The following is a 26,501-nucleotide window of genomic DNA, read 5'->3' on the forward strand; positions in this document are numbered from 1 at the left end:
AGAGAGAGAGAGAGAGAGAGAGAGAGAGGTGTATCTAGAGAGGGGGAGAGAGATAGATTAGGGGGAGTATCAAGAGAGAGAGAGAGAGAGAGAGAGAGAGAGAGAGAGAGAGAGAGATTAGGAGGTGTATCTAGAGAGTAGGGAGAGGGGGGGGGAAGAGATTAGGAGGTGTATCTAGAGAGCAGGGAGAGAGAGAGTGAGAGAGAGAGATTAGGAGGTGTATCTGGAGAGCATAGAGGGAGGGAGAGATTAGGAAGTATATCTAGAGAGCAAGATGAGAGAGATAAGGGGGTGTATCTAGAGATTACAGAGAGGGATTAAGGGGTGTATCTAGAGACTAGAGACAAAGAGAGATTAGAGGGTGTATTTAGACAGGGGAAGATATTACTAGGTGTAGTTAGAGAGCAGGGAGAGAGGGAGGGAGGGAGGGAGAGAGAGAGAGATAGAGAGAGAGAGAGAGAGAGAGAGGATGGGAAAGGGAGGGATTACATTATTAAAAAGATTAATAACTTGTATCACAATAGCACTAATCATGGGCACTATAATAGAACTAACCCACATAAAAATTTAACCTGACAATTACCCTAACACTAAGATAAACTATAATAATAGCACTAACATCAACTATAATATGATTAATAACCTAGAAATAACCTTAACCACAATAATAACACAAATCCTAACTCTAACTCTAACTCTGACTCTAAATCTAACCCTAACCCTAACCCTAACCCTAACTCTAACTCTAATTCTACCCTTGACCCTAACCTTAACTCTTTATAACCCTAACTCTATACCTGATTCTAACCCTAACCCTAAGCCTTACTATAACCCTAATCGTAACTGTTATTCTAACTCTAATGCTAATTCTAACCCTAAACCTAACCCTAATTTTAACCCATATTCAAACTCTAACCCTAACTCTAACTCCAACTCTATCTCTAACCCTAACCCTACCCCTAATTCTAACCCTAACACTAACTCTAACTCTAACCCTTACTATAATTATAGCTCTAACTCTAATTGTAACCCTAACCCTAACACTAACCCTAACCCCAACCCTAACCCTACCCCTCATCCTAACCCTAACACTATATATAATGCTAATCCTAACCCTAGCACTATATTTAACTCTAACCCTAAAACTAATTCTAATCCTAACCCCAACCCTAATTCTAACCCTAAATCTAACCCTAACTCTAACCCTAACTCCAACTCTATCTCCAATTTTAATTGTAACTCTAACTTGATCCCTAACTCTAACTCTAATTCTAACCCTAACCCTAACCCTAACCCTAGCCTCAATTCTAGCCCTAATTCTAACACTAACATTAATTATAACCCTAACCCTAATGCCAACCCTAACTCTAACTGTAAACCTTGTGCTAACCCTAACCCTAATTCTGACCCTAACTCTATCTCTAACCCTTCTTCTAACTCTAATTCTAACTCTAACTCTAGCTCAAACGCTGACTCTAAATTTAACCCTAACCCTAACCCTAATTCTAACCCTAGCTTTATTTGTAACTTTAATTCTAGCCCTAACACTAATTCTTACCCTTACCCTAACCCTAAATCTAACTCAATCTCTAAAATATAACCTTAATTCTAACCCTAACCCTAATCCTAACTCTAACTCTAACTGTAGCTCTAATTCTACCCCTAACCCTAACCTATATATCCCTAACTCTAATCCTAATTCTAACCCTAATCCCAATTCTAGCCCTAACCCTAACCTAATTTTAACCCTAACTATAACTCTAATCCTAACTTTAACTCTAAAAATAACTCTAATTCTCACTCTAACCCTAACCCTAACCCTAACACTAATTCTAACCCTAACTCTAACTCTAACTCTAATGCTCATTCTAATCCTAACCCTAATTCTAACCCTAAATCTATCTCTCTCTTACCCTAACTCTAACTCTAACTTTATCTCTAATTCTAACCCTATCCCTAATTCTAACCCTAACTATACCTCTAACTCTAACTCTAATTGTATCCCTAACCCTAACATTAACCCTAACCTTGACTCTAACTCTAAACCTACCCCTAATCCTAACCTTAACAATATATATAAATCTAACTCCAACTCTAACCCTAATTAAATCCTAATCCCAACCCTAACTATAACCCTAACCCTAAATCTAACTAGGTAACTCTAACCCTAACCCTAACTCCAACTCTATGTCTAACTTTAACTCTAACTTGAATTGGGACTCTAACTCTAATTCTAACCCTAACCCTAATCTTGTCCCCAATTCTAACCCTAGATCTAACTCTAACTCTAACTCTTATACTAACACTAACACTATCACTATCTCTAATTTTAACTCTAACTCTAATTGTAACCCTAACCTTAATGCTAGCCCTAATGCTAACCATAACCCTAACACTAACCCTAACTCTAACTTTGACCCTAATTCTAACCCTAACATTATTTCTATCCCTAAATATAACCCTAACCCTAACTGTATTTGTAACCCTAATTCTAATCCTCGCCCTAATTCTTACCCTTACCCTAACCCTAACTCTAACTCTAATCCTAACTATATCTATAACCCTAATTCTAACCCTAACCCTAATCCTAATTCTAACTCTAATTCTAAACCTAACCCTAACTCTAACCCTAACCCTAAGTCTAGCCCTCACCCTAACAATAGCTCTAATTGTAACCTTAAATCTAACCCTAACAATAACCCTAAATCTAATCCTAACTCTAATTCAAACCCTATCCCTCACCCTAATTTTAATCCTAACTCTAACTCTAACCCTAACCCTAACCCTAACCTTTACACTATCCCTAACCCTAATTCTAACCTTAACTCTAACTCTAACCCTAACCCTAACACTAACACTAACCTTAACCATAAACATAACTCTACCCCTAACTCTAACCCTAAATCTAACTCTACCATAATTGGACTCTAACCATAACCCTAACTCTAACTTTAATCCTATCTCAAACCTTAACCCTAACCATAACTCTAACCTTAACCTTGACTCAAACCCTAACCCTAACCCTATCCCTATCCCTACTATAACCCTAACCATAACCATAACCATAACTCTAACCCTAACCTTAACCATGAGCATTACTCTAACCCTAACCTTGACCATAAACATAACTCTACTTCTAACTCTAACCCTAATTCTAACTCTACCCTAATTGGACTCTAACCCTAACTATAAGCATAACTCTAACCCTAACCTTAAGCATGAGCATAACTCTAACTCTAGATCTAACTCTACCATAATTGGACTCTAACCCTAACCCTAACCTTAATTTTAATCCTGACTCAAACCCTAACCCTAACTCTAACCTTAACCTTGATTCTAACCCTAACCCTAGGCTTACTATAACCCTAACCCTAATCATAACCATAACCATAACTCTAACCCTAACATTAACCATGACCATAACTCTAACCCTAACCTTAACCATAAACATAACTCTAATTTGAACCTTAACCATGACTCTAACAATAACCATAACCATAACTCTATCCTTAACCTTAACCATAGCTCAAACCCTAACCCTAACTTCAACCCTAACCCTAATTCTATCCCTAAGGTTAACATTAAATGTAATGGTAACTTTGTCCCTAACCATATATCTACCTATGACTATAACATTTTACATTACAATATCCCAAAAACAAAATATATTTATTAATCTAAATTAAACTCCTTATATTAAATTTTTAAAAATATTTGACTCTAACCCTAACCCTAACCCTATCCCCACTATAACCCTAACCATAACCATAATGATAACTCTAAACCTAACCTTAACCATGAGCATTACTCTAACCCTAACCTTAACCATAAACATAACTCTACCCCTAATTCTAACTCTACCATAATTGGACTCTAGCCATATCCCTAACCCTAACTATAAGCATAACTCTAACCCTAGCCTTAACCATGAGCATAACTCTAACTCTAGATTTGACTCTACCAACTCTAACCCTAACCTTAAACATGACCATAACTCTAACCCTAACCTTAACCATAAACATAAATCTAATCTGAACCTTAACCATAACTCTAAAAATAGCCATAACCATAACTCTATCCTTGACCTTAACCATAGCTCAAACCCTAACCCTAACTCCAACCCTAACCCTAATGGTAACCCTACCCCTAATTCTATCCCTAAAGTTAACATTAACTGTAATGGTAACTTTGTTCCTAACCATATATCTACATATGACTATAATATTTTACATTACAATATCCCAAAAAAATATTTTTTTTAATCTAAATTAAACTCCTTATATTAAAATCTAAAAAATATGACTCAAACCCTAACCCTAACCCTATCCCCATTATAACCCTAACCATAACCATAATCATAATGATAACTCTAATCCTAACCTTAACCATGAGCATTACTTTAACCCTAACATTAACCATAAACATAACTCTACCCTAACTCTAACCCTAATTCTAACTCTACCATTATTGGACTCTAACCCTAACCCTAACCCTAACTATAAGCATAACTCTAACCCTAACCTTAACCATGAGCATAACTCTAACCCTAGATCTGACTCTACCATAATCAAACTCTAACCCTAACCCTAACCTTAATTTTAATGTTGACTCAAACTGTAACCCTAACTCTAACCTTAACCTTGACTCAAACCTTAACCCTAACCCTAACCTTAGCCTTACTATAACCCTAACACTAACCCTAATCATAACCATAACCATAACTCTAACACTAACCTTAACCATGACCATAACTCTAATCCTAACCTTAACCATAAACATAACTCTAATTTGAACCTTAACCATAACTCTAACAATAACCATAACCATAACTCTATCCCTAACCTTAACCATAGCTCAAACCCTAACCCTAACTCCAACCCTAACCCTAATGCTAACCCTAACCCTAATTCTATCCCTAAGGTTAACATTAACTATAATGGTAACTTTGTCCCTAACCATATATCTACGCATGACTATAACATTTTACATTATAATATCCCAAAAATAAAATATATATTTTTAATCTAAATTGAACTCCTTATATTAAATTTTAAAAAAAAATTTGAAGCATAATTTTATAGTAACTTCATACACCTCTAATTAAAAATTAATTAACAATTTTATAGTAACCTTATCAAAATAAAAAATAAAAAGTAAATATTTTTCCTATTGCGCCGCGACTACCACTAGCTTATATATACCTCTATATATATTATGCCGAGAGTAATCATTCTCGAGGCGCCTATTTTTATTTTCATAAATCCCAACTTCAATTAAAATAACTTTGGGATTAAATAAAAATAGGCGCCTCGAGAACGATTACTCTCGGTGTAATATATATAGAGGTATATATAAGCTAGTATGTGACATCCAATCATAGAAAACCCATATCTGCTTATACATAGGTACATATTACGCAAGTTTGTCTATCTTCTTGTGAGTCTATATATAGACTTTCGTCCTTGCACCCTTGAGTTGTGTCATCCTACATGGTTGTCACATCACTCTAACTCTCCTTTCCTCCTATCATATTCTTGAGATACTTGTCATGTGTGTTTGTAGATTCACTATTCACTTTACCTACTTGTCTATCATAACTTTGACCAAGTCATTGTCCTGTCTTAACCAGTACACCCATCTACTGGTGGTTGCACTAATTTGCAACCTCTCCATATTCCATCAACCAATTTTCAATCAATGACTAACGTCCAAAAGGATACCCAAAAATCTTTGTGATGGTAAGCATTAGTCATCACCATTTTCCAGTCCTCATGCAAGTGATTGCCTAAGTCAAACAAAGAGTGATTGCCTAAGTGTTATAGCTAAGATTTGACCCTTAAATTTGCAGAAAGAGAGTTCTAGATTGCCCAAGCCTTTAACCGAGAGCATATGATTCCTAAAAGTTGAGAAATATAATCATCCTACTTAACCAAGTCAAATAAAATCAACATTCCTTCTATTGAGAAGATTATATGTACTTCTTCATCTACGTATTGTTAAGAGGTCAGAAATTCTTGAATTGGAGGCAAGTGATGGAAGAAAAGATGCATGAAGCTTTAGTGAATTTCTTTAGTTTGCATTATTTCCATATGTATTCATACCTATTTTACATCTTGACATGTGTTAATACTCTCAAAAAAATTTGAGATTACTATGTTGATATTTTGTATACTCGTTACTTTTACCATTTTGCATATGTTTTGGAAGCTTAGTTTTGACATTGCATACGTTATAATTTTTATATAAGACAACATGATAGGAATATTAAAGAGATCAGATTTCCACTTTCACACCCTCTTTCTTACTTAGTCTCCTTATTTGATTTTATTTCTTGGTAATTTTACTCACTTGCTTCATTTGCTCTTATTTATTGTTTTCCATAGGTTTTCTTTTTATATTTGTTTGTCCGTGCATATTTCGTTTGTTCTAAGTATTGGTTAGTTGTGTCATTACTTTGACTACATTTGATTGATCTCTTGTTTTTTGATTTTTTGTTTCGTTGCTCTTTCTTTCTTGTTGTGTGTGGAGTGTGCCCTTGTTGGTTCCTTGTCCAACCTTCTTTCCTCCTTGGTTAGCGTGCAACCTCTTTTCCTCTTGGTTCCTTTATCTTTTGGGTCAGTCAACTTCTCCAACTCATTTTGTTTTACATCTCTTGCTCTATTTTCATCCTGATGATGGATCACGTAGTGTGATTCGAAACGTTGATGGTAAAAAATCTCTACACAATCAAATTCAGAAACAAATATATATTATGATAGGAATATTTTCCCCTTCAAATTCTACTTATATTCCTATTTATAGCCTTATGCTAGCAGATTTAATGGTTTTGTGAAGTTCATTTTCCAAGCTGTTTGTCAATAAATTTTTGAAGAAGCCTACTTCATGAGTGTGAATTTGTGATCTATCGAGTTTCATGAGCTACTAACTTGGGATATCTTAAATATATATTATATAACATACGTTCCAATTTTTTATTGCCACGAGTAAGTTTTGATATGCTTTGCATGTGCCTAGTTTAAAGTGCTTGCATAGATATCCACATTGCACCTTTTTTTAGGAGATCCGTATCATTTAACCAGTTCAATGTTATGATGTGATTGTGTCACTCTTGTGTTGTACACATCAAAAATATACCTTGTGTCGATTTTAAGTCCTTGATAAATCCACTTGTCAAGTTTCCTAATGCAATTCCAAAGTCAATTTATTCTGATTTGTAGGTGATCAAATTAACATAATTATGAGTGGCCTTGTTCATGGTGTTGTAGTTCACAATCTGAAGAGCGTCATAAGGAAATGACTGTTCTCATATATTCTAGACATCAGAAACACCCATGTAAATTTGTTTTCTCAATTTACCAGACTAATTCCAAATCCGATTTATTCAGATTTTCAGAGTACTGAATGTAGAAGTTATTGAGAGGTCATCGTTGAGAGCTTATTAAATTTGACCAGTCAAGTTTCATGGAAAGTTAGTACGTTGTTTCCTTGTATTCTATGCATGGGGGAAAACCTATGGCCAACATTCTAGGTCCTCAGTGATTCATTTAACTAGTTTTTAAGATTAAATCAAGAGGCAATTTTATTCACTCTCTGCATTTTTAGTAGGTGCCTCTATAAGTAGGTATTTTGAGAGTATTGTATCTTGCAGCATATGGGTTTACACAAAGATATAATTATTGTTCCATTATGTTTAGATCTTTAATACACCAATTTGCAATGTTTCAAGTCTCCAGATACCCATCTGGTATTCCTGATCCATCAATTTGAAATGCTTACGCATACAGAATATTATTAGAGCGGATATGTTTCGACAATGATACCTTAGGGCTCATTTTGTAGCTGGAATTAGAATGGAATTGGCATTCGAAATTCTAAAAAAATTCTAATCCATTGTTTGGGTCCGCACAATCGAAATTGAAATTGGAAAAAAGTGGAATCCGACATCCCCATTTGACCCCCAAAACAAGGATTCCAAATTCCTTCAAATACTTGTTATTTGGAATTCCCATTTTAATTTCCATTTTAAATCCCATTTTTTGAAAATGAGGATTTCAACTAAAGTAAAATTTGATTGAGTTTGACTTTCAGATGCCCATTTGGGGGCACTTTTTTTGCACTAATGTTTGAAATTTAATTTTTTTAAATGGGGGAAAAAAAATTCGCTATTACTTGTTCATATATTTGCTACTGTTGAGTAATTTATCAGGCTTTTTTCGCCTGATCCGACTTAGTAGTTACTGCAAAAAAGTTTGGTGAAATAATTTTTTCACATACATTGTTTCTCAATTAAATGAATTGTATGCAAGGCAAAAACAATCTACTTATTGATTTTTTTTTTTGGTGTAAAAGTGTTTCCAGGTAAGATTTCGTAAAAAATTAATATAAAAATTTAGACTTTGCACCTGTGAGTTTGAATGTTGTGATGATCAAATTTTTTATTGAATCTCTACAAATATATATATTTTTAATGGGATGTTTCTGACTCTTATTTCATCAATTCTTGTGATTCGGATTCATTCAACGAGACTTGAACAATATACGTATTTCATATCAGTAATTATGTGAGTTATAATCAATGGTATTTTTTTTATAGAGCAAGAGTTATAAAAGTTTTAGTATCCATTAGTACAATCTCGTCCACATCCGTTATGATAATGTTTACTTTCAACATGACTTAATATTTTTATACTTGTTAAAAACATTTGGACTTCAACAAACCAAATAAGTATTGAATTTTTTTGCATGATGATAATGCTACCGTTGGATGATAATATTTTGCATGTTATTTTGGCTAGTATTCCAATTCCACAATGTGCAACCAAACGGAGAAAATATGTATTCTCACAATGAATTCTTGATCAACCAAACAGTCCCAAATTGGATTCCCTAATCATAATCTGGATTCCAAGTTCCAGAATCCCAAAGCCAGCATTCCGAATGCCAATGCTTACTTTATATTCCAACAACCAAACGGACCCTTAGGATGATGGTCCTTGGTTGTTCTCTTTTGACACTCATTTCCCTTGTACCTAAATAGTCCAATCTTGTTAGTGGTGTCATCCAAGGGGTTCATTTGATATCATTATCAAAGACTTGTAAGTGTGGTTTCAGTTTTATTCTAGTGTGTTCAAATATGCAGAAATTGAAGTATGAGGTCAAGTGATGCCACTTTGTAGAGTGGATCTATGTATGAAAATGTTGATGTCCTCCAGTTTTTAAAATATGGCATTGGCATTTGGTCAGTTTTCAAAGACACTTTTGGAGGCCTATTGCTATTATTGACCATCTTGCACGTGTTCAAAATCTAAGTTATACAATGATCAAGTGTTGGTCATTTTCGTCCAAAGAGATTTCAAGTTGTCCAATGGATTATTCTGAGGTCAAGTGGACCGAAAACAAAAGTTTTTAATTTGGGTCCAGACTTATCTCAGCAGAATTGGGTTTATGCAAGATAAATATATATTTGTTATTACTGTTTAGATAATTCTGATTTAAACAATAACATTAGTGCATAGATGGTATGCACATAAAGTCTTTATGCATCAAGACTTTATGCAGTCTTGGCCACACATGTTGAAAGGGGAGTCTGAGATTAAGTTTAAAACATTTCCAACTACCATAAGAATGCCTAAGCAGAGAAAGCTTATATTGGCATTGAGGTAGTTAAAAAAATTTAAATGCATATTTGTTTTTAATGTCTCCAACAAAGCCAAATTCTCAATTATAACTTGCAGGCAGTAGTCAATAAATGAGGCTTCATTTTAAATTTTCAAACAGTAAACTTATGAACATGTTTCTAGGCAATCTGATGGCAACGATGCAAAATAATTACAAGGGCGATGGAAACATTCTTAGGAGATATGTAATGCTTTTAAACAAGTAAAAAAATTGCAAATGAAATTGGCAAGTGTGAAGGCCGGACAAGGGGCCTGTCAGAAGTTTGGACAAGTGCAATTACCTTCGACAAATGCAAGGCCATTTCTCTAACGCCGTGGTTTTAGCACCATGGTGATGTTGGAGACCTAGGGTAGATTTTTATTTACCCATGGTTGCTTTTAAATGAAGATGCGCAGTTAGAAAATAACGAAATGACTATACAGCCGACAGAATGACTGTTTATAGTAATTACTTAATCATTTATAAATTATAAATACAATGAGATTGTAATTTTAATTTAATATTAAATAATAAATAAATGTCAATAAACAGCCATTTTAATGGGTGTTTGGATGATGGTGTCGAAGGCTTCAAGTGGTGCTTACAAAACAGAGGCATGGAGGTATCTTTGGTCACGAGGTAATTTGGACTGTTGGTGTTAAAGGGAGAGGTTTAGCGAGATGTGACATGTAGCATTGAGGTAGAACTTGAGTGGTGATTTGCCTAATCTCACATTGCAACATGACCAGAATTTGAGGGGGAAAGTATGTGCAATGTATTGAGGTCTCATAAAATATGGGTCAATAGTTTGACTCAAAAAAAACTACACAGTTAAATTCTGATAGGAATATGAAAATAATTATTATTGTATAATCAAAAGGGTGTAAATAATGACGAGATATTAAAAGTGTAATCCTGATAGCAATATGAAAATAATTATTATTGTATAATCAAAAGGGTGTAAATAATGACGAGATATTAAAAGTGTAAATAATGACGAGATATTAAAAGTTGCTGAGTGTAGGAATAATATTAGTTGGGAACTGTATTATAATCATGCATTAGTAAAATACATAAAGGCACAGAGAGCATATACAGACTATATAAAATGGCGGACTGAAATATTGTGTTTCTTTATGACTATATGTTCATTGCAAAAGGGGTGGAATTATATCTGTTAAAGAACACCTAGAATGTTGTTCTACGGTTAGTTTTGTCTTTTCAGTAATGAGATACTTTATCAATTTTATTAAAAGAATATGGTTACAACAGCTGGATAGAGCAAATCAATATTTTTGAGTCTTTTGGATGTGTGTGTTAACATGAGATTAAATCTAGAGTTTTCTTCCTTGTCTACATATTCTTCTCTTTTCTCTATTTTAGAGGTTCTTGTCTTGATTTTTAGATCTCATTGGTTCCATGTTTTTCCATTTTTTTTTAATGTACTGTTTGTATAGAAAAGTTACAAGTTCATCTAGTCTTTCTTTGAGTTTGGTTTTCAGTATGTTGTAACCAATTTTATGATAATGAGAAGCAAGTTAATTTGAGATATATCTTAAAGCAATATCTATTAATGTTTCTTTAGACTCTTTAGTTGTCTTTCCAATCATGATGGTCAAAGATTTGAGCAAAGCTTGTTGCATATTTGTTGTGACATATGTTCAACTGTTGGCTCATGTTCGAAGAATGTATCTGTTAGCTAAACATTTGAGATAGTTGAAGTTTTCTCAAGATTAACAAGAATGTTATAACTATATTCACTTGAAGTCTCATCTTTGTAATTCTTGATATTTCATACATTATTGGTTTTGTGTTTCTGTCATTGTCATAGATGGTTGTTTTTATGTTAACTCCCAATGGACAAAGGACTAGTTATTTGGATTCTTCTTGTGGAAACCATGGAACGAATCAAATGATTAGATTATGAATACCTTTACTTCACAAAGTTATTTAATATATTGTATCTCATGCTCCACATTGATTTCATGTCCAACAGACTCTTAGCCATTCTCTCAATGTTGTCGAAGCCTTAAATGAGACATCTGCTTTGTTTTAATGCTGGTTGAGTGTATGAGTGTATTAGAAAGAATTATAGGTCTACCCACCTTGTTTTTGAAGAGGCTAAACTGTTGAGGGAAACAATATCCCTATCAGTTGGTCTAGTCCTCTTAGGAAATTTAATAATAGGAGTCATCTTCTCTGTATAATTTGTTGAAGAGTGTACTAATAGTTTAGAGAGCATAAAATCATTTTGGGAACCAACAAAACACACAAGAGAATGACAAAGGTTGCATCATGAGCCCCAAGTATCTAGAATGAAAGTTTATGAATACTACCCCATCTTCAAGAAAAAAGGTATGCATGATAATTCTTATAAGAAAATGATATACTTTCTAGAAGAATAATATATGAGCTTCAAGTAAATGTCAACAGAAGGATGCTAGATCAAGCCATGAAATTGGTAAGTATCTATTGAAGCTATTTCATTCAGTTTTCTCTATCCTACATTTGAGTTAGAGGTTTTGAGGGTGAACTGCTGAAACTTCCTAGGTATACCTTTGATAGTCATGTTTTGATTGAAGTTTGTAGACACTTAGCTTATATTGATAAAAGGTTCAAAGAGGGTAAAAGTGTAGGGGTTGTTTTCCTGATGGAGCTATTACATCATAGTTGCAATTTAGTTTCTAACGCTCTAAGTCTTGAAGCCCAACTATATAAGTTAGAGCTCCAGGCTTATGTGGCTAGAAGGAAGTTCGATAGGAGGGGTTATGCATCGACTCTAGTGAATATGTCAAAGGACAACTTTAAGACTATTGGGAAAACTACCATGATGAATTTGAAGTGAGATGGAGATTATGGCCTTGGTTCACCCTCAACCAAATTGTATCCATGAACTTAAAAATGAACATTACAAGAGTTCAATAAGAAAAGAATAAGGAAGTACTTGATCCTAAATTTCATGGTCTGAAATGCAAACCATTCCTAAGATAGACAGAGACAGAAAGGAAGACAGTAATATTCAGACGAGGACCTTTAATATCCTCAGAAGATCCAAAAAATGTCTAAGAGAACATCGGTTGGGAACAGTACCAACTGCAGAAAACATAGCCTGCTCAATTGTTAGTTCCACCCCTATTTCTAAATCCCTTGTTCATCCTACTAATGAGAATATTGGTTTTGTAGGTGAACGAGACATTCAAGTTGAACTCATTCCTGAGAAGAGGCTTACTAAATCACCAATGAAGTTGTCTCTTGCTCATATAACCAGGTCTTAGAGAAAGAAGAAAAACAAAAAAAAGAACCAACAATCTGGAGGTTGTTGAATTGGATGCCATTGAAGAAATGTTGAAAAGAATGGAAATTCACTCCTCAGATGTACCAACTGAAAATCTCACAAATGTGATGAACACCAAGGGAGAGATGAATAAAATGGAAGACACTAGTATGGATCCCTGGTAAATTACAGAGGTCACCGATCAACAAGAAGTCCACACACCTAATGATAAAGGTATTTCCACCGCTTCAAAATGGTTAGAGACATCCATTAACAAGAATCATAGCATAGTCCCTTTTTCAGTTCCTCTGGAAGAGGTGGCCAATGCTTAGGGAGGGCACAAAGGAACAAAAAGATCCAGACACAGGCTATGATTGAAGTAGATGAGAAAATTGGTCACTGAGTTGCAGAAATAGCCAGGATGGTTACTTATGTAGATGTTGATGATGCCACTCCTCAAGATTTCATGGTGGAGAAGGTTGATCTTGGTGAGATTTCCAGAGATTCAGATGCAAAACATGTGGCTGTTAGGATTCGACAGATCCGGAACAATATACGAATAAACAGTTAAATGCAGAAACAAAAGAAGAAAACCATAAGAACACAGATAACACACAAATTTAACGTGGTTCAGAAAAAAACCTGGGCTACGTCCACCTACACAGCCGTCCAAACTTTCTTATTATCCAGTGATTACAGTACTAACAGTGGTGTCATCTACAAAAAGAATGATGAGAAGGACATAGATAGATGAGAAGGATAAAAGAGAGTTAAAACAAGCGGTCAGACAGATGGAAAAATATATTGGTTCCATCCATCATCATAGTCCTCAGCCTCTGGCACAATTTTCATAATCATTTGAGCCAAAATTGCCAGCAACCAAGAACTAATAGACTAGATACAAAGGAGTAAACTGATAGCAGAAAATTTTAATGAATGGTTGAAATTGGTCATTGATAAGGGTTCAAAATTTATCTAGTCTTGGGAAAGTATATGGAGATGTAATGGAGGTTAGTCGAGACCTGGAGGTGGAAGTGACCGCATGGGATAAGGATAAATTAAAATGGATGGAAGTGGTAACTTGGATGGAAGATGTTCAAACTGTGTTTTATAGAATCTATGTTGATGATCTATCAAGATTATTTGGAGGCATATGCAGACAAAGCAATTCAAGCAAGGAAAGACAAAAAAGTATGGAAATTGAGGATCATCCACATTGACCTACCTGACTATGATATGATCATTAAAATTTTGACAACGCACATTAGAACGGAGAAACATACGTGGCATAGGTAGCCAACAGGACCAGTCCGGCTCCTTTGTGACCACCTTTCCTTGAAGACTTCTGCTATTTCCTAGGGCCCCAATTATTAGTTTTTAGGTAGGTCACGTTTCTTAGCTAGTTAATCTTAGTTATTAGAATTCTTTTTCTTACTTTGACGAGGAGTTAATTTACTGGGGTTGTTCAAAAACTATGATAGCCTAGAGGCTATAAATATGACTATGTTAGACTTTTGAGAGGTCGGCCATTTTGATAACCGATACTCATATACTTCTAGTTTTCTATATTCTCATAGATGTTTATTTGATATGATAAAAACTAGTTAATTCAAAATACTATTACAACTCAAATTTATTGGTTTATGGTTGATCTTTGAGTTTTGGTTGGAGTTCATTGTTCTTGTAATAGTTTTCGATTTTTTATCTGTGTTTCCATGTATGCTGCAAAATGGTTATGTGGGTGTTAAATCTTTTATGGTTGAATGCTAAGTTACCACATTCGGTCACTGAGGGTGGAAGTTGGGGTTCGACTCGTCCACAATTCCGGTACAATTCGAAATCGGTTCAAATTCACCTGCAAACTGAGAAATTCCGTCCAAATTCATCACACAGGACCCTGGTCAACTTCCGTGCAAATTTGGTCAACTTGTTTTGACTTCCGTGCAAAATTGGTTGACTTGTTTTTTCCTGTGCGAGCCCTGAATGAATTCCCAGTGATTGGGTGACAACTTGAGTAGTTTGGACTTCCATTTTGGAGTTTTTTCTACTTTTCCGATTTCAATTTTTGGTTTGAAATACACACACGGCATTATATAACCCACATATTTACACCACCGACGCAGCTAAACACACATTACACCAGCAACACAGATGAACACAGAAATGGCTTTTTGAAATACGCAGATTTACCGCAGGACAGTGTCGTGGACCAGCAACACCAGTGACACAGATTTCCAACTCAGCACTGCGACTCTCCTTGTCTTTGGCTTTGTAATGTTTTTCTCAGTTTTTCCTATTCTGGAAAAATTATATCGTGCAATCTAAGGTTTTCTTAGTTATATTATGTTTTATTTATAAAAAATAAACGTTTCAAGTTTTAGAATTTAAATATTTTCTTAAAATTAACTTCAATTTAATATGTTTAACTTATGCTTTTCTAAATTATATTTTTACTATTTGACTCAAAGTTTGAAGTCATTAACAAAATACAAGTGTTTTTATTTTATTAATATTATTAAACTATTTTAAAATGATATATATATATATATATGACGAACCCAAAATGAATCCGAACCCAACTCAAAAAAATCTTGGACGAATTTCAAACCTGAATCTCAAACCCGCATCCGAACCAAAATCCAAACCGGCAACTTAGGTTGAATGCATATATTATGATTAGGTCCATTGATTTATAAGTACATGCTTTAATAGTTATAATTTTTTCCTCAACATTCAAGATCATGGTTATGAATGGATGTTTTTGCCTTAAAACACTTTTTGAATAACAATATTGTGAAAAATTAATAATTCGTTGAAGATTTTACCAGGGAATGTACCTTATTTCAAAATTCAAAGGGTTTAATCGTGGGAGATTAGCCCAATTGCTAGTTCAGATTTTAATCCTCTTTGGGAGGGTATAGGGTCATAGTGATATCTGGAAGTAAGATTAAAAGTGGATAAATATGTTAAGCAATAGATAACATACTCCACATTACACGTTTTCTCTACAGTGAAAGGTCCCAAAGTTCTTGCTTGATATTATTGTAGTGTAAGGTTTCATTGCTCCTATGCGGCTCTCCACAACCACCATCTTCCTGAAAATATCTACAGATAGGGTGTTATTTGACACAAAAAAAGGGAAGGCAAATGAGTTTTTTTTTTGTTTTTTAATGATTGAGCCATACAAAAGAGAAGTATACCAGAAAAACACTCACAATGAGGGTTATTTGTAGTCATCCAGCCAAGTTGCTTGGTAGTGAAATACAAGATGGACTCTAGTCCTATACGATTTTGGACTATAGGGACTAAAAAAGAGTAGGAATATGTATAAAAATTATATATGGCTGATAAAATTAATGTCCACACAGTCACATGTAACCTCTTTCCTTCCAAATGGTGTATTGGTAAATCTATTAAGCAACTGAAGAAGGGAGCATTCTAGTACAGAAACATATGTACAAGGAAGGATGAATACATGATTGTGTATTTTAGATTAAATATGTAAGCTACACATGAATCTCTTTGGCCAAAATATCAACAACGTCATACCAGAAGGCCTCCTTTACTTGCAAAACTTAAACAACATACCCATTTGGAAAGGGTTAACATCATAGTCATGGTCAAAACAAAAAATGTATGCCAACATAGTAAAAACAACTTACAAATAATTTCCAACCACATTCTTGGTGGATACGGGAAATTTCGTTGGATCCTTATTTTATGCATCTTTCCCCATCACTAAGTTATAGATACTTTGGGCATTATGTCTGCTGCTCCAATAAGCTCCTAACATTCTCTATCAAATTTCTCTATTTCTACTAAGAGAAAAGGAATGCACAACATATACCTGATGGCATTTATGTTCGTCGCCACTTCCAACTGTGTTGTGTATGATGACAAGATTTCGTAGAAGCATTGTGTCAACAAATGAATGAATTCTAGGTACTGTGGCACTCTGGACACCATATACTATGGGAGACCATAATTCTACAACTTTATAATAGGAGATAGGCCCTCAATATTATTTTTGTTGGCCTTTATTCATTTGCATGCAACCACTTTGAGAGTTATGGGTTGCACGTGTAGGCCTAGATAAAAAACGTCTTCAAGAAAGTCGAGAAGGATTGTAGGATTCTTGGTCATTCGTTTGTCTTTTGATTTACTACCTACATATATTGGCTATAGACAAGACGTCAACAAACTCAATGGATTCTATGGCCCCTACTACAATGTTAGGTCTCCCATGTATGTGGCAATTGATAATTGATTCTCGTCTTCTTGGTGCTTTGTGCTTTCTAAGTTTTTTGAACTTCCTGAGTTTTATGAGTGACAATCAAGCTTATACCTATATATCTTCAATAGAAAGATATCTTATTAATGATTGCTTACTTTAAGATCCATTGAGAGCCCCCTTGCATGCACTATAAGATGATTAATGACATTAACACCGCTCATGTGAAATAATACCCCTTAATGTACATATCATTGGCAACTTGCTATCTCAAAAATTATGTCTTCCTTTTTCCACCTTTATCCCAAGACAAAGGTTTCTTGGGATTTGTACAAAAACTTGGAAATATGCATTAAAACTTTAGGAAATAATTGAGCTTCATTGTGATAAGTTGGTTCACATTATGAGACATGTGGCCTTACCCAATTGATGTGGAGAACAACTCACTTATACACAACATCAACCCTTTTTACTTCTGACTTCCTCCCTTGAAAATGAACCCTCAGCTTAATTAAAGTTTGAAAAAGGACTTATGGGGTGCAAAAAACACTTGTGAAAACTACTAGCCTTCATCCTTGTTTGCACACACTTAAACTAGCACACCATATTTACTATATTTACAACTTTACAAAGATAAGATCAATTTAAATGCTTAAGATAGATCCCATTAAATAGGATTCCAAGAGACTCACCGTTCATGTTTTAGAGCTCGAAAGAGTTGTGCTCATTACATCCACTGATAAGGAAAGGACCTTCCCAGAGACTGTCAAACTTTGCATGTTGACCCAATTTCTCTGTGCATTCATAATATTTCAGCACCAAGTCTCCCTTTTTAAATCTCAAGTCGTAATTCTACCATTTTGTCCTCCATGGGTGAATTATCCTCAAGCTCAAGTTTATCATTGCAATGAAATCTAATCCCCACTGTACAAAAGGATCATCTACCATAATGGGATGTAGAGGCATAGATACATTTTTTCATTTTCTAGTATAAAATTGACATTCATGACATCCACAAACCAAAGCACATGTATCATTGAAAATAGATGTCCAATAATAATTCATGAAATTCATCTCCATAGCAGTAGTTTGAGCTGAGAAGTGTTCTCCTATTGCACCACTATGAAACTCACTCAATAGTTTTTGTGCATCTAACTTCTCTAGACAATGGAGAAGAACACCATCAAGTTTCTTTTAACGAATATGTCATCCAGCAAATGGAAGCCAAAATATTGTAGTCTATAATATCTTCTCTTGTTAGCAGGAATGTCAGGAGGGTATCCTCTTCTCTACATAAACTCTATCTATTTTGTTACCTAGCATGTCTTGGTCAGAGCTTGCTATACAAGGACTTCTTCCTCTACCTCTACACTAGAGGTTCCCGATTTTTTAGAAATGTGCTCATATAGTCCTTTAACTTAGATTAGTATGATTGGTTAGACATCAATATTATACTCAATATTAAAGGTGGCAGATTCTGATTACAGCATAGCTAATTACATTCACTTGAAGTTCTAAAAACCTTTTCATCGCTTGGTTCAAGTGCACAACTATCAATGTGTGACAATTATATCTTCATGACATTTTATCTCATAACCTCGTGGTTCCACATTTCATGGTGGGCTTGACTTCTATCCCAGACTAACGATGAAGTATTGGCAATCACCGCAATCATTGCACCAAAAGTGATTACATGCATTTGTGGCACTCTGTCAAATGATTCACTATCATAGTCCATGATGGATAGACATATATTGCAACTAAAAGTTGGTGTTGACAATTATTGCAAAGTTTGGCTATACAACAGTACCCATTTCATTGCATCAACATTGTTTGAATATCTTTGATCTATGACACTTTGTCAAATGCTTGAGAGTGCTTATTCAAACTCCACCGTGCTAATTTTGGCAAACATGTAACCGCAAATCTAGTCAAACCCATTCACCATAATCATGGCATGAATATGGCATTTTGTCAAATAGTTTCCATGTTTTGTTTGTGCTTTACCATATTTCTCATGCTAACTATGCTTGCTTTCCGCACATCCTACACAAACATGAGATGACATCACATTAACTCATTCAATCACACATTTCGCATGGCTAGAGTATGCCACATATATTGCACTCTTAGTATGAGAAATTTGTCAAATGGAAGGGACGCTATTCATAGCTGGACATTCTATCGGATAATTGATATGCTACATGTGAAATGACTTCCACTTACAACTATCTTTAGCATGCTAAGCATTCATGGCACCTCTTGGAATCTTTTCCAATTATCATTTGTTTCATTCTTCGGTGATTATCCAATCGTGGCCTTTTTGTCAGACAACTCATGTGCCTCATTTGATGCTTCTGTGCTCTGCACATTCCCCAAGCTTGAAACATTATCTGCGATCTACAATACTTTATTGGAACTTCACCTCCAAATGTAAGCTTGCTATGACAAGTATGACCTGCAAAAACTTGATTATTTGAAACAACTCCTTGGGAAGCATACTATGGGTAACAATTTGCAATTCACTCAAAGCATATATTTGTGTTCACTGCATTTGGAGGGTAAATACTCTTTAAGAGAGCTCTTGAACGATTTCACTACTTCAATTACACTTTCCATTTATTGTTTGGTACGGCTTTGAATGATCCCAAAATTAATCTTAATTATTAGTATGGATCCTCTTCAATTTCAATGAATTGCCAAACCTGTGACATGGCTATGTATTGCACTTTTGTGTTGAAGGAGAGACTCAACATGAAGAAGTTTCTTCATTCTCACCATCACCTACATCCTTTCATGGACTCTATGTGGTAGTTGTTCTCAGTTGGGGTTTGGCTTTGAAAGTTCAGGCTAGGATTCGTGCACAACTTTGGAGTGAAATTCAAACCTCAACTCAGCTTATTGGAAAATTAAAGTTTGACGAGAGAGAGTGAACATAAGCTTGGGGGGAGAGAGTCTGACTATTAACTCCAACTTTTTAACCTGAACTTTTCTGACAAGTTGTGATTCAAGGAGAGAGAGTGAAAAATTGCAATTTTAATTTTCTCTGCCCATTTGACTTAAAATTTCGAGATTTTTGTGGTGTAAATACCAAGGCAACACTATATGAGTGTTGAAAGGAGCACCGCACAAACCAAACAGGAAAATAAGCCACTCAAAACAACCTTTCTTGGTCCTAAACATAGTCTTCCACATTTCCACTTCCTTGAAAAGAACTTGGTGATACCTTATCGACAAATATAACTTGGTAAGATACTTGGCATGTTGTAGTTCATCAAGTAAATCATTAATATATGGCAATACACACCTAGTCAACTATGCAATTTTTGTTCAGTGCTAGTTGCTGACACATTGGCCAAGTCTCATCTTTATTTGGTATGACAAAAATTGGAGAACACAAGGTGATGTGTTAGGCGTCATCAGACATTGTTTAATCAATATCTTCAAGTGTACCTTGACCTCATTAGCCTATGCAACACTTTGATGATGGAGCCTTACGTTTGGTAAAGAGTAATCAATTAAGAACCCAATTTCACACTCTATGGCTTGTTTGGTAAAGAATAATTAGTTAACAACTGAATTTCACGCTCTATGGCTTGCCTTCAAGGCACCTTTAGACTCTAAAAACAAATTGCTCTTGTTTTCCATATAGCAACAATGCAAATTTCCCACTTGCACTAATAACTCTCTTGGCTTGAGAACCACTAGGCATAGATATCTTTAACTATTCCATGTGTTTTCAAGGTGCACTCTTCAGCATTCAAGGGGAACCTATACTGATTTTCATACAATGGTAGATTGAACCTATCCTCATATACCGTGACAGAAGATGACCTCTAGACAACATCAGAGCTGCAATCGATCTCATTGCCTTTGTTGAAATAGATAGGATTTGTATAATATGGCATAAATTTTCAAACATCTTTAATTTTTACAACCAAGATATGATAACAATGATAAGCTACTACTCAAAATTTCTTATATCAACCATCCAACACACTTCAAACAACAAGAAGATAAGGAATGCCAAACGGAAAAAAAAAAGATACAAAGGCACATACACCCATGATCAAGACACATAGACTGCCCTACAGAAACTCCAAGACACAATATCTCTACCAAGAGTGAGCATAACCTCTTTGTTCCACTATCTTCAATTCTTTACAAGAGCATGCATTGCCCCTGGGTTGAGAATGAGTCTTGACCACAATGAACTACATAAAAGTTTTATAAAAGGGCCAACTACCTGAACATCCTTTAACGTTCATTTATACAATTCTCACAACCCTCCCTAGCACCAAAGAAAAGAACATACATCAAAAAAAGTGAAGAGACCCTTAAATATGCTTCAAATTTAAACCTGTTTCCCACTTGAGGAATAATTTACACTTCCACCAACAGGCAATTTTGAAATCACTGCAGTCAAAGCAGGTTTGCCACTTATAGATGAAACAAAAGTGGGGTAACGCAAGGCAAATAACCACATACAACACCACACTAAGATTTTTATTTTTTAATAAGTATAGAACACTATTATAACCTAATACAAAGTAAGATAATTATAATGGCTAGGAACCTTCAATTGCAGTTAGTAAAGCAGAAATTGCATGTGCACGTGTGTGTTATGAAAAGATAATAAGATGGATAGCTAGTTTCTCCTCCTCAAAAAAGTAGATAGTCTATTGATAAACTTTTTACATATAGAAGACTCCTTGGTGAAAGATAACAAGCAAAAAATACTCATATTACAATATCCCTATCAAAAAAAATCAAAGAACATAATTGTTTCCACATATATGACGTGTAAATACATATTGTAAACAATGTGACCTTGTGAAAAGATCTCAAGAATTTAAAAACTAAAAACTAGATCTTGTGAGAATATTATATATCAATCTACCAAATACACAATTTGGTCCTGATTTTTAATATATAAGAAACTGGACATGGTAGGTTTTATACAGATGTCAAGAATGTCATAAAAATAGTGACAATTTCAGTACTTTCACCTTAATTTTCAGTTTTCCCCCTCATTTTCCCTGAGAATGTTCATCAAAGATCTGAACAACTTCAAGCACATGTTCCAAAAATATCCTCTGCAACTATGCATGTCTAAATTTTTCAACATGCTCTATATCTTTCCTGCATAGTAAAGGAAAATGTTAAATTATTTGCAAACCCATTTCCAACACCATATTCCATGAATAAAAAGTATCTGTTATACCAATAAAACAATTTGATAACTGAGCTTGGTAAGGTTGTGATGTTCAGAAATCTACCTGAGAAATTGGTTCCGTGTCTGCATTAAGGTTTTGTTTTTCGAGAACTACTTCCTTTTCTAGTATCATTTTCCATCTCAACTTCGCTTTCATTTTCTTTATCAAAATCATCATCAGTCAATTCATCTTCATCTTCATCTTCGTCATCGTCATCTGCTGTCTCTGCACTATCATCAACAATAAATCCTCCAAGTGTGTCATCATCATCGTCAATACTGTCATCCAACTGAACCCTTTTGGAGGAAACAAGTTTTGAAGCATTGCTAGTTGCATCTCTTCTCAAGCTTTTTGATCGTGTTTTGAATGGCCTTGAATTTGTACATATCTTGAGTTTATTTATCTGCTCGTTTTCCTCTTCACTTTCACCAGTCCAATCTACATCTCCTTCTGTAGCTTTTGCTTCTTTCTTTTTTTTATATTTTCTTCTTGAACCATTTCGCTTTCCATCTTCTGAAATATTTTCATCATCGGTGCTCTTTTCAGATTCATTACTAAGGTGCCAATCCCACTGGTTCACATCATTTATGCATCTTTTTCCAAACTGTTCAAATTCGGACCCCTCCACCAAGAATCCAAATTCTGTTTCACATTCAAAGCACAGAATAGAGTGACACAGTCATACAACAAGTAATAAAACATACATGATAAAATGCACCATTTTCCAACCTGTTTAAATTCAGACCCCTCCATCAAGAATTCAAATTTTGTTTCACATTCAAAGCACAGAATAAGTGACAAAAAAACTAAATATTGCATACTTGATAGTAATCAGAATCACTCATTTCCACTGATATGCCCAATGGCTGCTAACCAAGAAAATTTGTGTGCGTGAATATACACAGGTGCGAATTCAGGAGACAGATAAACCTCATATTTTCAAGCATTGTCATATAAGTAAAAAGACTAGCCGATGCAACAATTAAGGATTCATAGCCGAATAAGTGTTATTGAATAATGCTGAATGAGGATTGAATATCAGACCATCGCCAAACAAAAGATACAGTCTTTTCTCACAAGCATATACTCTTTGGAAACAAATTCTCTATGCAACTTCCATTCTCCAGTACTAATGGGCTTGATGTTAGATGTGTGCATATTTTGTAGAAGTACAAGTTCAAATATGAAGGGGTGGAATTCGAAATACTACCATGGAGCTGTAGGATATGTATGCCTTCTTAAGATAGATGGAGAGATAATCTTCTTGTATGTTTCCACGAGAAATCCCATACACCAAATGAGAGTCTTGCTTGGTTGTAATCTTAAAAAATCCACTTTTACTTTCCTCTTTTAGAAACTTGGCCAATTTATTTTGAGCTTGAACTTCCTTTACTATTTTAAAGCTAACCACATAAATAAGTTTGGTTAATCTATCTTTACACACACTCCAGGCTTTATATGACTTTATCCGACTGCAATAAGGATAGTTTGTGTTAAATAGCATTCCCTTCCTGGCCAAGGTGCTGAGTTTTCTTAAGAGAGGACTATATAACGATGCCTTTCACGATAAGCCTTAATAATGAAGAAAGGAAATAAATACGTAAATAGTGACTTGAAATTAACACAATTGAATCTTCATAAGTAAGCATATGATTTAATACACTAAAATAAATATATAATATTATGTGAAAGAGGAAGGAAAACAAGACCATGTGTCAAACCTAGGTTTTATCAGTTTGTTACTGAAAGATAAAAACCAACCTGCGAAGGGGTTGATCCGTGAAAGGTCAGGTGAATCCAAACTAAAATATGTGCCTTGAACATGCTTCCGTTCCACAGCTCTCTCAATCCTCTGCTTTCTTTTTAATGTGAAGAAGTGAGGGTTTTTCACAGATAGCGAAAACTTATCCCCAGCCTCAACATAGGTACTTTCCCCCTTTTTGAGAAATTCAGGTGAGGAATCTGCTTCTGCCCCTGCTCCGCAACGAAGTATACAGATTGGGTTTGTTCCCAAGACCTCTACAGAAACCCTGTCACTGGTGTTTTGCAATTCCAGCGCCACTTGGCTCCGCGACACTGTTGAATCAGTGAAAGATGGAGGTGTATTTCTTCCCCTTCCCAGCACCGTTTTGGAACCACGATCGATAAATACGGCAACAGTATTTTCGTTTCCTACAGCCTCCATGTGGTCTGATCTCTCAATCTGCCTCCATCCCCTTACTCTCTCTAACCAATGCATCCATCTTCCCTTACCAATATTACCCTGCTACGCGTGTTATATTTTCATGTTGCCGCCATACCTGAAATCGTACGTGGAAGAAGTCTCATTCAAATCAGGAAGAGCATCACAATGTAAACACCAAATTCGTTTTCATCAACGAAAAGCAATATCTAATCTGTAGGGGTACTTAAATAGAGACGAATTTGAAAGAAGAAAAGACAACTCCAAAAGGAAATTTAGCAGATTTTACGAATGATAGCTAGAAATCCGTTTGGTTGCTGGAATACAATCGGAATAAGTATAGGAAATTAGAATATGATTTGTATTCTTTGTTTGGGGCGTGGAATAGGAATAGGGATTAGGAATACGTTTTCTCATTTTAGCCCCAAAATGAGCTTTTGTCCATTCCAAAAAATACCTATAATTGGAATTGCTATTCTTGCATTCATTTTAACTTTCTCAAATTTGATTAAATTTTCAAATCCGCTTTGACCTAGGGTGAGCGCTGGAACTTTGTTTTCAATATTTTCCAATATTTCAGCGATTTTTCAATGGCGCCGATTGCATCTTCAGAAATATTTTCAAATGGCGCCGATTGCAAGTTAACCCTATTCCAATTTAAGCTTGCATAACCAAACAAGGGATAAACAAGATTGGATTGCATTTTTCCATTCCTATTCTTCATTCTCCATTCTCATTCAAATTTTCTATTCGAATTCTCAATTCCTACGCTTGCAACCAAACGGGCCCTTAGTAACTAATAGAAAGGAACAAACAAACGATGTTTCACCAACACAAGATGAAATTCAGGAAACTATGACAAGGGTTCCTAAAATAAAAGATGGGGCAGACAAGGAACTTGTGAGGGGAGCTTTCTATAAGAACCTCAGAACCCCTCCTCCTTTCCTTTGTTTGGTCTTTGGAAATGTATGTGAATGACCTTATGGACATGAAAAAAAGGATAGAGGCCTTGGAGGAGAAAGGACAGTAGGAGAGAAAAGTTGCAGGAGGTCACAATAACCAATTGGGAATTTGAAAGAGAAAACAAATGATTGAAAAAGCAGGTCTTAGACTTTCAAGACAACATTGAGAGAGGGCAGCAAAAAATAATTACTATCAAACCGGCTTTGAATAGAGGGAAAGTGACAATAGAAAATAACTTGGGAAAAAAACTAAATCAGATACCACAACAAAAATTGAGGAAGTTCAAGCAACATTGGTAGACATGGTGCTAAGAGAAAATGAACTAAAAGAGCAAATAAAAGAAGCCAAATCATGGGCACAAGTGGTCAATGAACCATCTATGGAACAAAAGGAAGTCATTCAAAAACAAGTTAGGAGACAAATCAGAAAGGATAAAGAAATACAAAAAAATACTATAAACATCATTATCAAAGGCTTTATGGGGAATGTGAAAAAATAGAGATTTTGACACATGATTTCCTTAGGGACAAATTAAATTGGACAGATAAAATCCAGCAAGCAAACAAAATTGAGAAAAGTATGGGAATGGGAAAAAATATACATGTGAGAGTTACTTTCAACAACATAGAAGACAAGAGCGCAATCTTGAAGAACAGGGGGCTACTTAACAACACCCAAATATACCTAGATGAGGATTTAAGCATGGACTAGGAAGAGGAAAGGAGGAAGGAGTGGGAGAAAGAAAACTCAGTAAGGGTTGCTGACAAATGAGCTTGGATAAAAAATGGTAAAGCACAGATTGTTGATAAATCAACGAATCAGAAATTGGAACTTAGGGCCCCGTGAGAGTATCTAAACATGGTGAGTTGGAATCGTAGAGGATATCCATGGAGAAGAGAACCAAGGTTGGGGCCCATAGCCGAGGGGCAAGACTTTATTTATCTCATAGAAACACATGAACATGAGGGGTGTAAGATT

General features: G+C 35.1%; 1 protein-coding gene across 1 annotated transcript; it reads right to left on the bottom strand.

Moving 5' to 3' along the window:
- Positions 1–22,013: 22,013 nt before the first annotated feature.
- LOC149552369 (SMAD/FHA domain-containing protein) lies at positions 22,014–24,868 on the bottom strand. Its single transcript, XM_089787906.1, has 3 exons — positions 24,140–24,868; positions 22,442–23,020; positions 22,014–22,304 (listed from the first exon to the last, which is right to left on the bottom strand). Exons 1-2 carry the CDS (start codon positions 24,615–24,617, stop codon positions 22,467–22,469), a joined length of 1,032 nt encoding a protein of 343 aa, XP_089644032.1. The 5' UTR covers positions 24,618–24,868; the 3' UTR covers positions 22,014–22,304; positions 22,442–22,466.
- Between the last annotated feature and the right edge of the window lie 1,633 nt (positions 24,869–26,501).

This window comes from Cupressus sempervirens, chromosome 6 (assembly GCF_028749045.1).
Source record: "Cupressus sempervirens isolate cs-2001-9-10 chromosome 6, ASM2874904v1, whole genome shotgun sequence".
NCBI lineage: Eukaryota > Viridiplantae > Streptophyta > Pinopsida > Cupressales > Cupressaceae > Cupressus > Cupressus sempervirens.

Excerpts from the sequence above, each read along its gene's own strand:
- LOC149552369 (XM_089787906.1), bottom strand. The coding sequence starts at position 24,617 with ATGCATTGGTTAGAGAGAGTAAGGGGATGGAGGCAGATTGAGAGATCA. Across the intron at positions 23,021-24,139 it reads ACGGATCAACCCCTTCGCAG|AATTTGGATTCTTGGTGGAG; the intron begins GTTGGTTTTTAT and ends AATGTGAAACAG.